Source organism: Aythya ferina (genome assembly GCF_964211825.1).
Source record: "Aythya ferina genome assembly, chromosome: 17".
Lineage (NCBI taxonomy): Eukaryota > Metazoa > Chordata > Aves > Anseriformes > Anatidae > Aythya > Aythya ferina.
The window spans coordinates 13,570,410-13,582,669 of NC_140316.1; the positions used below are offsets into that span (position 1 = coordinate 13,570,410).

Consider the following 12,260-nt stretch of genomic DNA (forward strand, 5'->3'; position numbering starts at 1 on the left):
CACTGCTTCATTATATCAAGCGACCGTGAAAGATTTAGGTTATGAAATGTACCATAAAAGAGCCAGTACTCATGGTTTATTTCCATGGCATTGCTCCACACTGAAAATGTATCTGATTCATCACCTCTGGAAGCAGATTTACAGGTTTTCAGTAAGCAGACACCTAATAACGAAACCTGAATGGTGCCCTATTAAGTATCTCTTACATTATCTATTACTGGGTGTTCACTGTCTCTTTATAAAGATGCCACATAACCAGAAACAATCAACAAGGGCATCTTGAATATTATCGATATGCACTTATGTGTAAAGAATTTAGGACAAAAGGCACTTATAACCAATGGCATATCATTAGGTGTGACCTAGATTCCCTTTACATGGCTGGACCTGACAGAAGGGTACGGAAGTACCACCTCCTGCTACTATTTAGCTACCATTTAGCTGACCTTGTTGAAATGCCCAGTAATACTGGGAAAACATTCAGTTCAACACAGGTGATCATTAGTGAATTCTTACTACAGCTGCAAGTTCCTTCTTCCCATCTTCTCTTAAGTAGCTGTAGTTAGGCTAGATGCCCACAGAATGACCCATGTTTGGAAGTGGTCAATGTGCTCCTACAGAACAATGTTCTGCTATTTGCACAGTGAAGGAACCATCCCATCCTCCTCTCATGCTCCTAGCTTGTGGTCATCTCAGATTTCTTGGATTTGGTACTTTGTGAATTATTTATGAAGTACAAAATACAAATTAAAATAAATAAATAAATTACACCACCAAAAACTGTTATGCCTTTGCTGTCAAATGAGCCCAGAGACATAATGCAATGTTAGAACATGTAGGCTTTTCTAAAAAGATGTGTGAAGAGCTGAGGTCAACCACAGCAGCCTTGTGGGCCTTGTTTCAAATAAAACTGAGTACAGTTAGCACCTCCCTAGCAAGAAAAAAACTCCCAGAAACATGCTGAAAATCTTAGGAATCAACATCAGCTAAACCTCTGTCTTGGGAAAAAGTATGTTTTGGGACTCAGTAATGTTTTGACAGGCAACGGTATTACTAATACTACTGGATATCCCTGAAAAGATTGTGTCATGGGTAGAAAAAAAAAAAAAGAACTAAAAAGGCACTGCAAACCTTGACTTAGTAGGTAGCACAGCCACTATTTAGGACCTCAGAAACCCAGCTCCCAAATTCTAAGTTTGTGTTAAAAGCACTGGCAAAGTGGAACTTACTTCTTTTGGATATAATGAACTTTGCTATTTCTGCCACTTTTGACCTAGATTTAAGCATTATTTTTGCACTTTGAAATCATCTTACCTGAATTCTTCTGAAGAAATGAGTACACATATACAGGCATACACACACACACCACCGAAGCTCAAAATTAATGCTAATTCTTAAGAGTGTTCCAGCTACATCTATAGCAGGTACTGATCGTGGCAGGAGCAAGAATCTCTTTCAGCACGTGTTAAACCCGGCAGGCTGTGTCATCAGAAATCTTCCACAACACAAAGCAGTCTTGTTATTTAAATAGTGAAAACCATTACCCTAGTGTCTTCTAACTCCCTCTGGAGTTTGTCAGCTTTGGTCTTTTCAAAGAGCAGGCTCTGTTCAAGCTCCTTAATGCGGGCATGCTCCAGTTTGGTCTGCGTCTGTTAGTGAAAAGGGAAAGGAAGAGAACACAACGGTGCCACCATCACATGCCAGCACACAAGGAGGGAGCCACATGCAGGCCGTGCTGCCAGAATCTTCTATCAATGATGAGCAGAGAAGATGCAGTGGATAAAATGAACAGGGAAATGCTATGGATGAGAAAGATGGACTGAAAAGTGTAAATGGACTGATGTGTAAAAAATAAAAAATAAATCACAAACGAAGAAGTATGAACAAAAACGTTTCATGCAGCCAAGTAGAAGTTATTTATCAGTACATGAAGTTTTCAGCACAAATTAGAATAGTTATGAAAAAGTATATATAAATATATATACACCTGTTCTAAGAGGATGATATGTCCCTTTCCTCATCATCCCACTAACTTTTTTTAATGCATTGGGCTTATTTTTAAATGATTTAGTTTGAACCAGGGGAGAATTCACTAATGAAGCTCATGTAATGAATTTCTATTTATTTTTTTTTAAAGTAATAGTAGCTGCATCTCAAGTCTTAGCCATAAAAATCTTTTTGGTCAAGACCAGGGAACACTAAGGTTCATTTTTCACTAGGGTATGAATTATTTCAATGGAAATATAAAGAGCATGGTTGCCTATAACTGCAGAACCCTCTTAGTTTATCCCTCTCCTCCTCTTCCAAAAAGAAAGCAAGCAACAAATAAGATTCTTCAAAACCAGGGGAAAAAGTGAATTAGCCTGGTTGTCGAAAGCCTAATTGCCGAAGCCTAAATACATTGAACAAGATGTAAAAGTGATAAGATTAAAAAAAATAAATTGTAATTCTCATAGGTTCCTAAAAAGCACAGAAAGTACATGTAACGAAGTAAGCAGGCACCTCCTGCCTTTTGGTTAAAAAGGGATAGTTTTTTTTTTTCCTTTTAGCAAGAACACAGAACATCAGTAAACTTGATACCTAGGCTCCAAGATGCCCCCAAGAGAGCCTGAAGTTCGAGAGATGCAAGTAAAGTCCAGCAGTTAGTTCATACCTGACCTGCACCACTGAAATGGGGAACAGAGGTGAGTGTGTGTGCACACATGGGTGGAATAGAAAGAAGTAATACAGAGTTATTTCTGAAATGAGATCCAAGTATTGTGTCAATCTTGACTGGTCACTGTTAGTGTAAATGTATGAAACAATCCAAATTAAAAGTATTCTGAAAATGTACTGTTGCTTCACGTGTCTTTTCCAAAAAAAAAAAAGGGCAGCTTAAGGAGCTTGCCCACATCAAGAGTAAGGTGGATCTCCAGAAAAAAGACTGAATGAAGTTCTGTCTGGTTATGCTAAGATGTGATTAAGAGCCCAAGAAGTTGCATCCATCAGCCTTGAAGAAAGTTCTCTAGCTTCAGCAATTACTTTACTACAGAACAAGTAGTAAAGTAGTAAACAGGTAGTAAAGTAGTACACAGTAACACCCAAGCCTTATGAACTGCTATTAGTAGTGGAGAGTCCTGCAGCCTGAAAAGCTACCCATTGAACACTGGGTTGAAAGAATCCAAAAGGAAGGAAGAGCATGAATCATTCCAAAGCCACACTGCTGCCAAACCCACAGCACAGCAGCGTGCACACAGCTGGCAGGACACTGCTGTTTCTCTGATCTTTGCAAATGCTATTTAAATATCCCTACAGAACTGTGTTATTTATAGAGGGACAAGCTGATTAGTACTGCCTCCAAGCCAGCAGTTAAAGATCCTAGGCAGTCTCTGCAGAGAAGGTGAGATAGGGACGAAACTCTTGTTTTGCTCCAGGCCTGTTCTCTAATCACAGTATTCCTTCTGACAGCACCAAGTTATCTTCCTCTCCCAAAGCATGTAGACATCTGGTGGTTTCAGTTTTTTAAAACATTTTTCCAGCTGAAAAAAGAGTTGGCTGTTTTACTATGCAGTTACTAGATCTAAAATACTAAATCCCTAAAGCATTAAAACTTGCTTCTTAGATTTGTTCTGGTTTTGGTATTCCATAGAGGATTTGTTTCTGTATCAGTGGAAGATATTCAGTGTATACAAGGAAAAAACAAAACAAACCACAAACATAGAACACGAGAACATGGGTTATTGTTTTTGTCTCTCACAGCCTTCGAAAACTAAAGTAAATGTTCTAAGAGAAATAAATATTTTTAAAAGTGGCCATAAATCAGCCCCCTCTCTCAGACTGATTAGTATGACTTCTGTTCTACAACAAAATTATAAGTCTGAAAACAAATCTATTTTTAAAATTTGAATATTCATGCCTTTCTTGCTCTAAATCCCATTAGGGATTTATTAGAAAACAATCCCCCAACCTGATAGCTGCAGAATTCTCCTTGCATCACTTTGCAAAATATGCTACCTTAAGACCTGCTATACTATACATAAAAAGCAAAATACTTTGATCATTAATCTTATTGACATTGCTTTAATACTGCAAGGATCAAATATACCATCATCTATGATGATTCCATGATTACCATTTTTTAACCCCTACCTCTTATATTTTACAAAGAAGAATAAAATAAAATTCTACCAAAAATAAAATAAAAACTAAAAATTAAAAAGAGAAATGTCTAAAAGATTGTGTTCCTCTGAGGAAAGCCAGAGCACAGTAAGCTGTCAAGAGGAGAGTACTGTAAAAAGAAAAAAAGAATTTGATTTTAAACCTCAAATTGAATGGAAAATAAAAACAAAAAGCAAGCAAACAAAACCCACAAAGCATCTTCCCCTTCTCCAAAGCTTCACAGTTAGATTAAGAGAGGGGGAAATGGGACAAGCCTTACTCTGGCTTGAACCCTAAAGAATTCCACTAAAATCGAATGTCAGGAGGCAGTCATTGGTTATTTTCAGCATTTATGTATTCTAGCTACACTTTCACTTCAAAATAAACCTTCAGTTAAGTTCTCCATCTACAGGTAAAACTGTGAAATTGTGCTGAGGCCATAAAAGCTGATAACTGATTCTAGAATAGGGGCAAGATGACCTTCAGTTCCTTCGTGCTGGGATAACAACCACAGAACACGACAGATTATGAAGCATTATCTTGGAAACTAAGTGATCACCCAGTTCTCCAAAGAGTGAAGATGTCCATTTTTATGGAGAAATTAGAACAGGGAAATAAGGAGTAAAGATAGGATTAAACAAGGAGTGCACAAAACGAGAGAAAGGAAGGGCACATGCAGATTTACTTCTAACACACCGTGAGCCTGATTGGAAAAATAGAGGAGACCCGGATCGCTGAAGTAGCTTCGCAAAAGCAACACCTAAGAATGCACAGCAGGAAACCAGTTTTAGTCTTGAGAACTTCCTATCTTGGCTGGGGATGCAGCAGAGGAGGCAGCCTGTGATAATTTTGCCTAAATCCAATCAAAGAGAGGGCTTTTAAATTCCACTATTCTGAGCTAAGGAAGCAAGAGGGCTGCTTTAATGTCTTGTAAGGCAATTTCTGCTATCCATTTACATATATTTTTCCTGCATAATTCAAAGGGAAGCTACAGTAAAATAGACAGCTTTAAAATGTCTTAAAAAATACCGTGCAATCATCTCTCCCCTTAGCATTTTATGAAAAAAAAAATCAGGGGAGGTAGGGAACATACCATTTTTTCCCTCAGAAAAATTAATTGGCCAGATGCAAACTGCATCTATTGAACAGCAGTAGGAGCTCATAGGAAACAGCGTAGGATTTTGTGAAGAGAGCAACTAAAATCCTACATAGAAATGAAAGACATTTCAAGATCCAGGACAGTCGTTTTCTACAAGCTCCTATGCTCTCCAATTAGGTGCAGAGTTTTTGCCCATAAAGAATTCTAATGACACATTTGCCCTCTCTACAGTTAATGGGGATTACAACGTTTAGTCATTACACACATTCTTTTTGATAAACGTAATTGCTCTGAAAGCAACATGCACACAAATACTAGAGTCAATGTTTCAATAACAGATTATGCAGTTAGTGAATAAGTATAAGCATTTTCTGCACACAATCTGTTAACATGGGATGTCTCTGCACATTGAAGTGCCCTCTTACATTTTCTGGATCTTCCGAAATCTGCCTCTTTCGCTATCAGTAAAATTAAAAAAAAACAAAAACAAACAAAAATATTTCACCTGAAGACTTAGTACTATCATTCCAACACAAACATCAGGATACATCTCATTATCTTGTATTAATTTTAAATTCTTGAAGCTATGCAGCTTGACAGACCAGACTCTTTAACATGGTCTGCCAGGACTATCCAGTGAGTTAACAAAAAATAGAAAACTATAAGTTTCCATGGACTAAATAATAAAAGGAGCATTCTATGAAGAGTCTAGATAGGTATCTTAAAATGAATGGAAGACTAAAATAAAAGAAATGTTATATGAAATGAATCACTTTCATAAGGCTAGCACTTTAATCGTAAAGGGTTCACAGGGACACAAGTCAATTAACTTTATTCTCTATACTGTGCAAGAGTCTAATATTTTTCAGATTAAACAACAAATAGAGTAGAACAACTAATACATATTTTGCTTTTAAATTTGGAATTTGGGATAAAAATTGGAAGTGTTCAAGTAATTAATAGCAATTCTTCACTAAATGTTTCCTAACCTCATTGCATAATAACATACTATTATAGTGAACACATGAACGGCTGTTTAGATTTTGGGTACAACTGTCCTGACAGAATTATTTTTTTCAATAAATCTTCCATTAGAAGACATTAGAAAAATTAGTAAGATATAAAATAATATAAAATATCAAAAAATAATTTTCAATTACATTATTTTCACTTAAATTATTTGTTTAATTGTTTTCAATTAAATTATTCTAAACAACTACTGCCATTCTACAGCAGAACCCTTGTTAAAGTGTATAACTGAATTAAAGGTGCAATCCCGTAATTCCAGGGTGGTTAGCTTACTCAGGGACTGCAGAAATGGGAATTACTTTGATGTGCTTTGCATACTCTAGGACCAGGATTGCATCTCTTAACCATTCCTGCCACCATCTTCCAGAGAACAGTCCAATTCGGATGAACTGGTTGCATTTTTGTGTCCTACTATATAAAGTGTTTGCAAAGCTGGAGCTATTTTACCTCTAGGTCTCCTTTGGTAATGGATTCTTCTTCCACACGGAACTGAAGGTCTTCAACTTTCCTGTGGGGATAATTCATTAAAATTCAGATAACTTTGAAAGAAACTGCTTTCAAACTGTTTTAAATGGAAAACTGCCAGCAAACTGCTAGAAACATTAAGCCATGAGAAGTATTTCACAAAGAACATTGGTGAGAAGGAAAGACACAGCCTTTAAAGAGCAAGCTCTGACAAAGGCATCTTCCTACAGCTGTATGAAGAAAGTACTTGGTACTTTTCTGAGGAGTTAAAAAGAAAACCTCTGTCAGTGTTGTTTCTCTTAGTCTTTCACCCTTCTGCACGCATTCTGCATATTCTGCCATTAAGCTAAGAAACAGAAAGTTAGGAAACATCCAAGATTCCCAAGAGCTTTCTGGTAGTGCACTGGTCCACTCACATCGAAAGTCTAGCATAGACAAGCACATTATTAGCTGTCAAGATGAACTGCAAGATACAGACTGGGAGTGCATGCAGGAACAGCTTGCCTTGTTCATACAGCAGTTTTAGAGCGGGAAGATAGAGGTGAGAAGATGGTAACTGACCTAAAATTTTTAAAAAGCTATTTCCTCCCTTCCCTTTATCTAGTATGCCCCAATGAACAAGGGGCCAGATCTCCTCCTTTCAACATAGTAAGATGGGGCAAAGGAAGAGACAAGCATGCCTTCTTTCCTTTGAATTGCACATGCTGCTGGTGCCTGGAGCTTGGCTGGCAGGTGTAGAAATCATTACATCAAAGGGAGTTAGAAGTGACAGATGTCTGAAACAAAAGGACAGTAAGAACTTGTGATTGTCTCACCCCTATGCTTTGGGAAACAGAGGATTAAAGATTATTTGACTTCAAGTTACTGCTGAGACTGACTTGAATACATATCACAAGGAGCTTTCAAAGTAAACAAACCTAGAGTGGCTAGGAGGAAGGAGAAATATTACACTGCTGAAGCCATGAAATGTTTTCCTGGCTGTTAGACGTCACTTCAGTTAATGGGTAGCAGGCAGACACAGCAGCACTGTTATGCTGCTTAGCAACATGCTGAAGGTGAGCTCAAGGCCATGGAGGATTGCGGTGAAATAGACCCCCACTGACCTGGCTTTCAGTGAAAAGAGGTTTACAGCCAGGCTACCAGAGGTGCTGCAAAGCTTTTTAAAATTATTTTTATTTTTCCTTATTATTAAATTAAACAAACAAACAAAACATTGCATTATTTTGTAGAGGTTATACAAATAATTTTATTCCTAACTGCACTGTTTATTTTGCAAATTCATTACAAGTGGGTCCCTCCCAAAAAAAAGGGAGCATGGAAACTGTAATGGAATTACCAGGGTTTACCATTGGATCTTCTTGTCTGTGTTTTCCAGTTGTAGGGAAGCCTTTCAGAGAGGTTGACATCTGACTAATTCCCAGGGAGTACACAAGCCTACAGCAGACTCACAATGGGTTTCCAAATAGACTCTCACAAAAGCATTCGGAATCCAACATAACCTCCAATATAGCCTCCAAACAGTCCACTTTAGATTGTCTCCCAAGGAATGCCATATGCTAAGTCTGAGTAGTTAGTCAATCACACAATACCTCAAAAACATTTAATTCCCTCTTCCAGCTGTAACGCATCACCGTATAATTTTCTTTGGCTGTATTATACAGCTATAGCTCTTCTCCCTTCCTAAATTTAAGAGTTTATTTTAGTATTAATTTTTAGAAACTGTGATGTGGTTTTGTACAGTAACTGCCCATATCTGCATTATTAAAATTTGTTACCACAATATTTACTTTTAGTGCAAAGTTTGTTTTTTATCAGTTATACTAATGAAGACGATTTTGGGTTACCTTTTCTCTTCCTCAAGCTGATTGAGAAGCTCCACTTTCTCCCTATCAGCAGCTTCCACCATAGCTCGTAGCTGGTCCATTTTTGCTTCCATCTCCAGTACATGCTAATTAGAAGGAATAAGAACAAAATCTAAGTTGGACAATACATGAATTTGTTTCCAGGTTATGTATCTGTACCTCAGTAATCACAATTTGATAAAGTGATAGGCCAAGGGAGAATAATATTATATTCAAATATGCATATAACAGAAAAAAAAAATAATAGCATTGCTTCTTGACACGTGAAGAGAAGTTGAACCAAAGTTTGTTAAATTACACAGATTTGCTATGTTAGCAAGCTCAAGCTCCCACAGGGAAGATCTCACAGGTATAGACTATTTTACTTTTGCAATACTACCTCTTACTCCCAGACCTTTTCAGTAAGAAGATACAATTTGAGGAATTAAGTCAATTGTCTTAAAGCCTCTGTTGTAAGAACAATAGCGTTGATCTTACCCGATCGTGTCCATCTCGAACAAGTGCTAATTCTTGCTCTATTTCCCCTACGTGACTGGTTGCTTTTGCAACTTCTGCTCTCTCCAAGTCCCTTTCTGCCAGGAGCTGTTCAATATGTTGCTGCTTCTCCTTCAGTGCCTCCTGTAGGGCTGTGGTACCAGAAATTTTTCTTGCATACCGGGAGGATGTTTCTGTCAACTTCACAAAGTAAGAAAGTTAAAAATCGTCCTGTATCAAGCAAAAACCAGGGATATCTCCAGACTCTACAAACACTGTGTTAGTAAAACAAATGTTTTCTGTAACCTACTGTACCTTCTCCTTTAGGATTTTTATTAAAGAAAAATATTTTTCTTGCTTTTACATTTAAATTACTTCATTTTCTAGAATCCAACAATGGCCATACCTATGCAGTAGGTTGGTTTTGGAGCAATCAGCAGGCAGTGTGTAGGAGACAGAAGGCTAAATGAAAACAAAAGGCTGGCCTCAGTCTAAGGCAGGTTTGGTAGACTCACACAAAGGCTAGCTTATTAGCTTTCTAAGCACTTTTTGCATTAAAAAAAAAAAAAGGCACCTTTACAGCAAGTTAATAACATTGTCACTCTCATTACCTAGTCATTATCTTGGGTCACCAGCGAAGACATAATGTTTCCAAATGCTCTATCAAAAGCTTTTGGATCTCCAACTAGCATTTCATGTCTCTGCTATGGGAGTAAAACATTCAGGGTCAAAGGCATTTACCTTGACTTAAAAAGCCAGCCTTACAGCTAAAACCTCATGAAGATGTATATTTGGTATCTGATTAAAGCATATATTTATATCCTTGGAATTAAATTACTTCTGGAAAAAAATAAAATAAAAATCTGAAGGATTAAACTTTAAAGAGAATAGATAAAAATGAATCAAACTGGAAAACTATAGCTAAAATGAACCTTAAGATTTTTCTTGACCTTGCATGATCTCTGCTCCACTGAATGGAACCAGTGCCAGTGAAAATTCATCATGGCCCTGTCTTCTACTTCCTCAAGAGTTTTTGAGCTAGAAGGGAAAGTAAATAAACTGAAATTATGTAGTAATAGTGAGCAAGAGTTGTGAAAACAGCAAAAACTGAATCAAGAAATCTGATACAGCTTATAAAAACTGACCCCATGTTTAGTAGCTCAGAAATTTGCTTCCTAAGTATTAAAAATGAATGACATCTCAGTTAAAGCCTCATTTAAAACAAACAAAGCAATAGACAAAGATTTATCCTTCTGTTGTGTTAAACTTTAGCTCTAATGGTATTAGCCCAAAATAGGAATATGTTTTTCTCATGATCCTTTCAGAGATCAAAATGTTGAAGAACAGTTGCCATATACAGCTTGGAATGCTGGCATTAGACTACATCCCCAAGAGAAAGCGTAACACGGACGTATTCTTCTGTCATCACAAAAACATGCTTCCCCTTCTGTTACCAGGATTGCTGCAGAACTATTCTAACTCGTCTACTTACAGCCTCGAATGATACATCTCTGATCTATTACAAATACTGTATTCAATGACTTTAAAGGTATGGGACTAAATAAACCAGATCTTTCAACTTTGATGCTTAGATTAGCTGTCTGTCATCCTTTCAGTTTCTGGAGAACATCTCACTCCAGAATGCATTGGTTTTTAACAATTCTAGCTCTTCTAGTCATACTTACTTAATTTCTGATTCCATAAGGAATTGAAAAGATTTCAAGAGAAGCAACAACTTCCTTCAGACTTGGAAATAAATGCCAATTGTAACAGACCAGCCCTATTAAGTTATTAGATCACCTACTTTGACAGTTGATTTTCAGGAAGAAGAAAACACCAACAGACCTGACTAACTGAGAAGACTATGTAAGACTGCAATGGATTCCAGAAAAATTATACTTTTTCCTAAAAATCAGAGCAAGAGAAGTTTGCTGGGAGATTTGGGAAGACCTGTTTCTTCAGCAGCTTAACTTTTAAAGAAATTAAGTGTCAAAATTATTTTGACAGCCCTTTTACTTGGATGGTAACCAGATCTTCACATTGCCTGAGAACAGAGCTAGAAGAAAGCTGGAATTTTAATTCCAGAAATAATGGGTTATGGAAGCTTTATTTTTTAAGGCTCAAAACACGCGAAAGTCCTGGGGCATAGCACAGAGCAAAACAAGCGAACATACTGTAAACATTTACACTGTGTAACTGTACCCTCTTCTTGCTGAGGATATCATAGCATACCAAATAAAATGTGGAGGTCCATGTTAACACTTCACTGTCAGCCCACAAACTGCCCTGAGCAGGCATTCCCTGAGCCTGAGGCATTACTGAGTGCAACAGCTTCAAACTAGGGGGCACTCCCTAGCGAGAGGTGCAGCTTCCAAGATGGATTAAGTAACAAAGTCCCTCCATTTGTGCCAAATAAAAATCCCTTACGCTTGTTGTGATAAGGTATTAACCCCATTGCCCTGATCGACCATTGACCTCTGTTCAGTTGTAATCTGCTTCAGTTTTGAAGGACTACAGTACTTCACCTTCCTGTCCTGCACCTGCTGTCAATGGAGCTGTATGCAAGCTAACTAGGCCCAGATCAGTGAGAGCTGATCTCTTTCCAGTCAGATGTACATTGGGTTTTGTTTGTTTTTAAAGAAAATAATAAAAAAGGTGATCGTAGAAAAAAAAAAAATCTGTGCTTTTAACTGCCTTTAAAGAGAGACTTCTTAAATTCAGCTTTCTCAGAAGATCTGTTTTACTGCTGCAACCCAAGATTAGGACATTTATGTAACAGAGTAACTTTAAAAGAATCCATAGTAAGTGTATTAGGTGGAATTAGTACTGTGTTAAAATTCACCTGAGCCACTGTACTTTGCAACATTTTGCCTTTATGAATTCATAGGATTAAAAAACAAATCCAAAATAAAAGAAAGAGGCTTCTTGTCAGCAAAAACTTGATGATTGCTACTTCTATATTTCGCAGCTGACTCATCTGTTTAAGAGTAAAAGAAACCCTTTTACAACTTGACAATTTGGAGCTTCCTGCTTAATGAAACAAGTTTGAGCCATGGAAGCTTTAGTGCAAACCAGATCCTCAGACACAAACCCCATATGACAGAGATTTGTGGTGTGCTAGGAAAAATTAACAACTAAACACAGATTTCAGTCAGAGAACACTGATGCCTTTTCATTTTGTTGGCATCACAAGC

General features: G+C 37.3%; 1 protein-coding gene across 1 annotated transcript in view; it reads right to left on the reverse strand.

Moving 5' to 3' along the window:
* CLIP1 (CAP-Gly domain containing linker protein 1) overlaps positions 1 to 12,260 on the reverse strand; it is a 56,498-nt gene that overhangs the window by 29,428 nt on the left and 14,810 nt on the right. The window contains exons 6-10 of the mRNA XM_084491478.1: positions 9,070 to 9,267; positions 8,575 to 8,678; positions 6,713 to 6,773; positions 5,662 to 5,694; positions 1,545 to 1,649 (exon numbers count right to left, since the gene is read on the reverse strand). Coding sequence (XP_084347604.1) covers positions 1,545 to 1,649; positions 5,662 to 5,694; positions 6,713 to 6,773; positions 8,575 to 8,678; positions 9,070 to 9,267 — 501 coding nt within the window. The remainder of the gene's footprint in view (positions 1 to 1,544; positions 1,650 to 5,661; positions 5,695 to 6,712; positions 6,774 to 8,574; positions 8,679 to 9,069; positions 9,268 to 12,260) is intronic.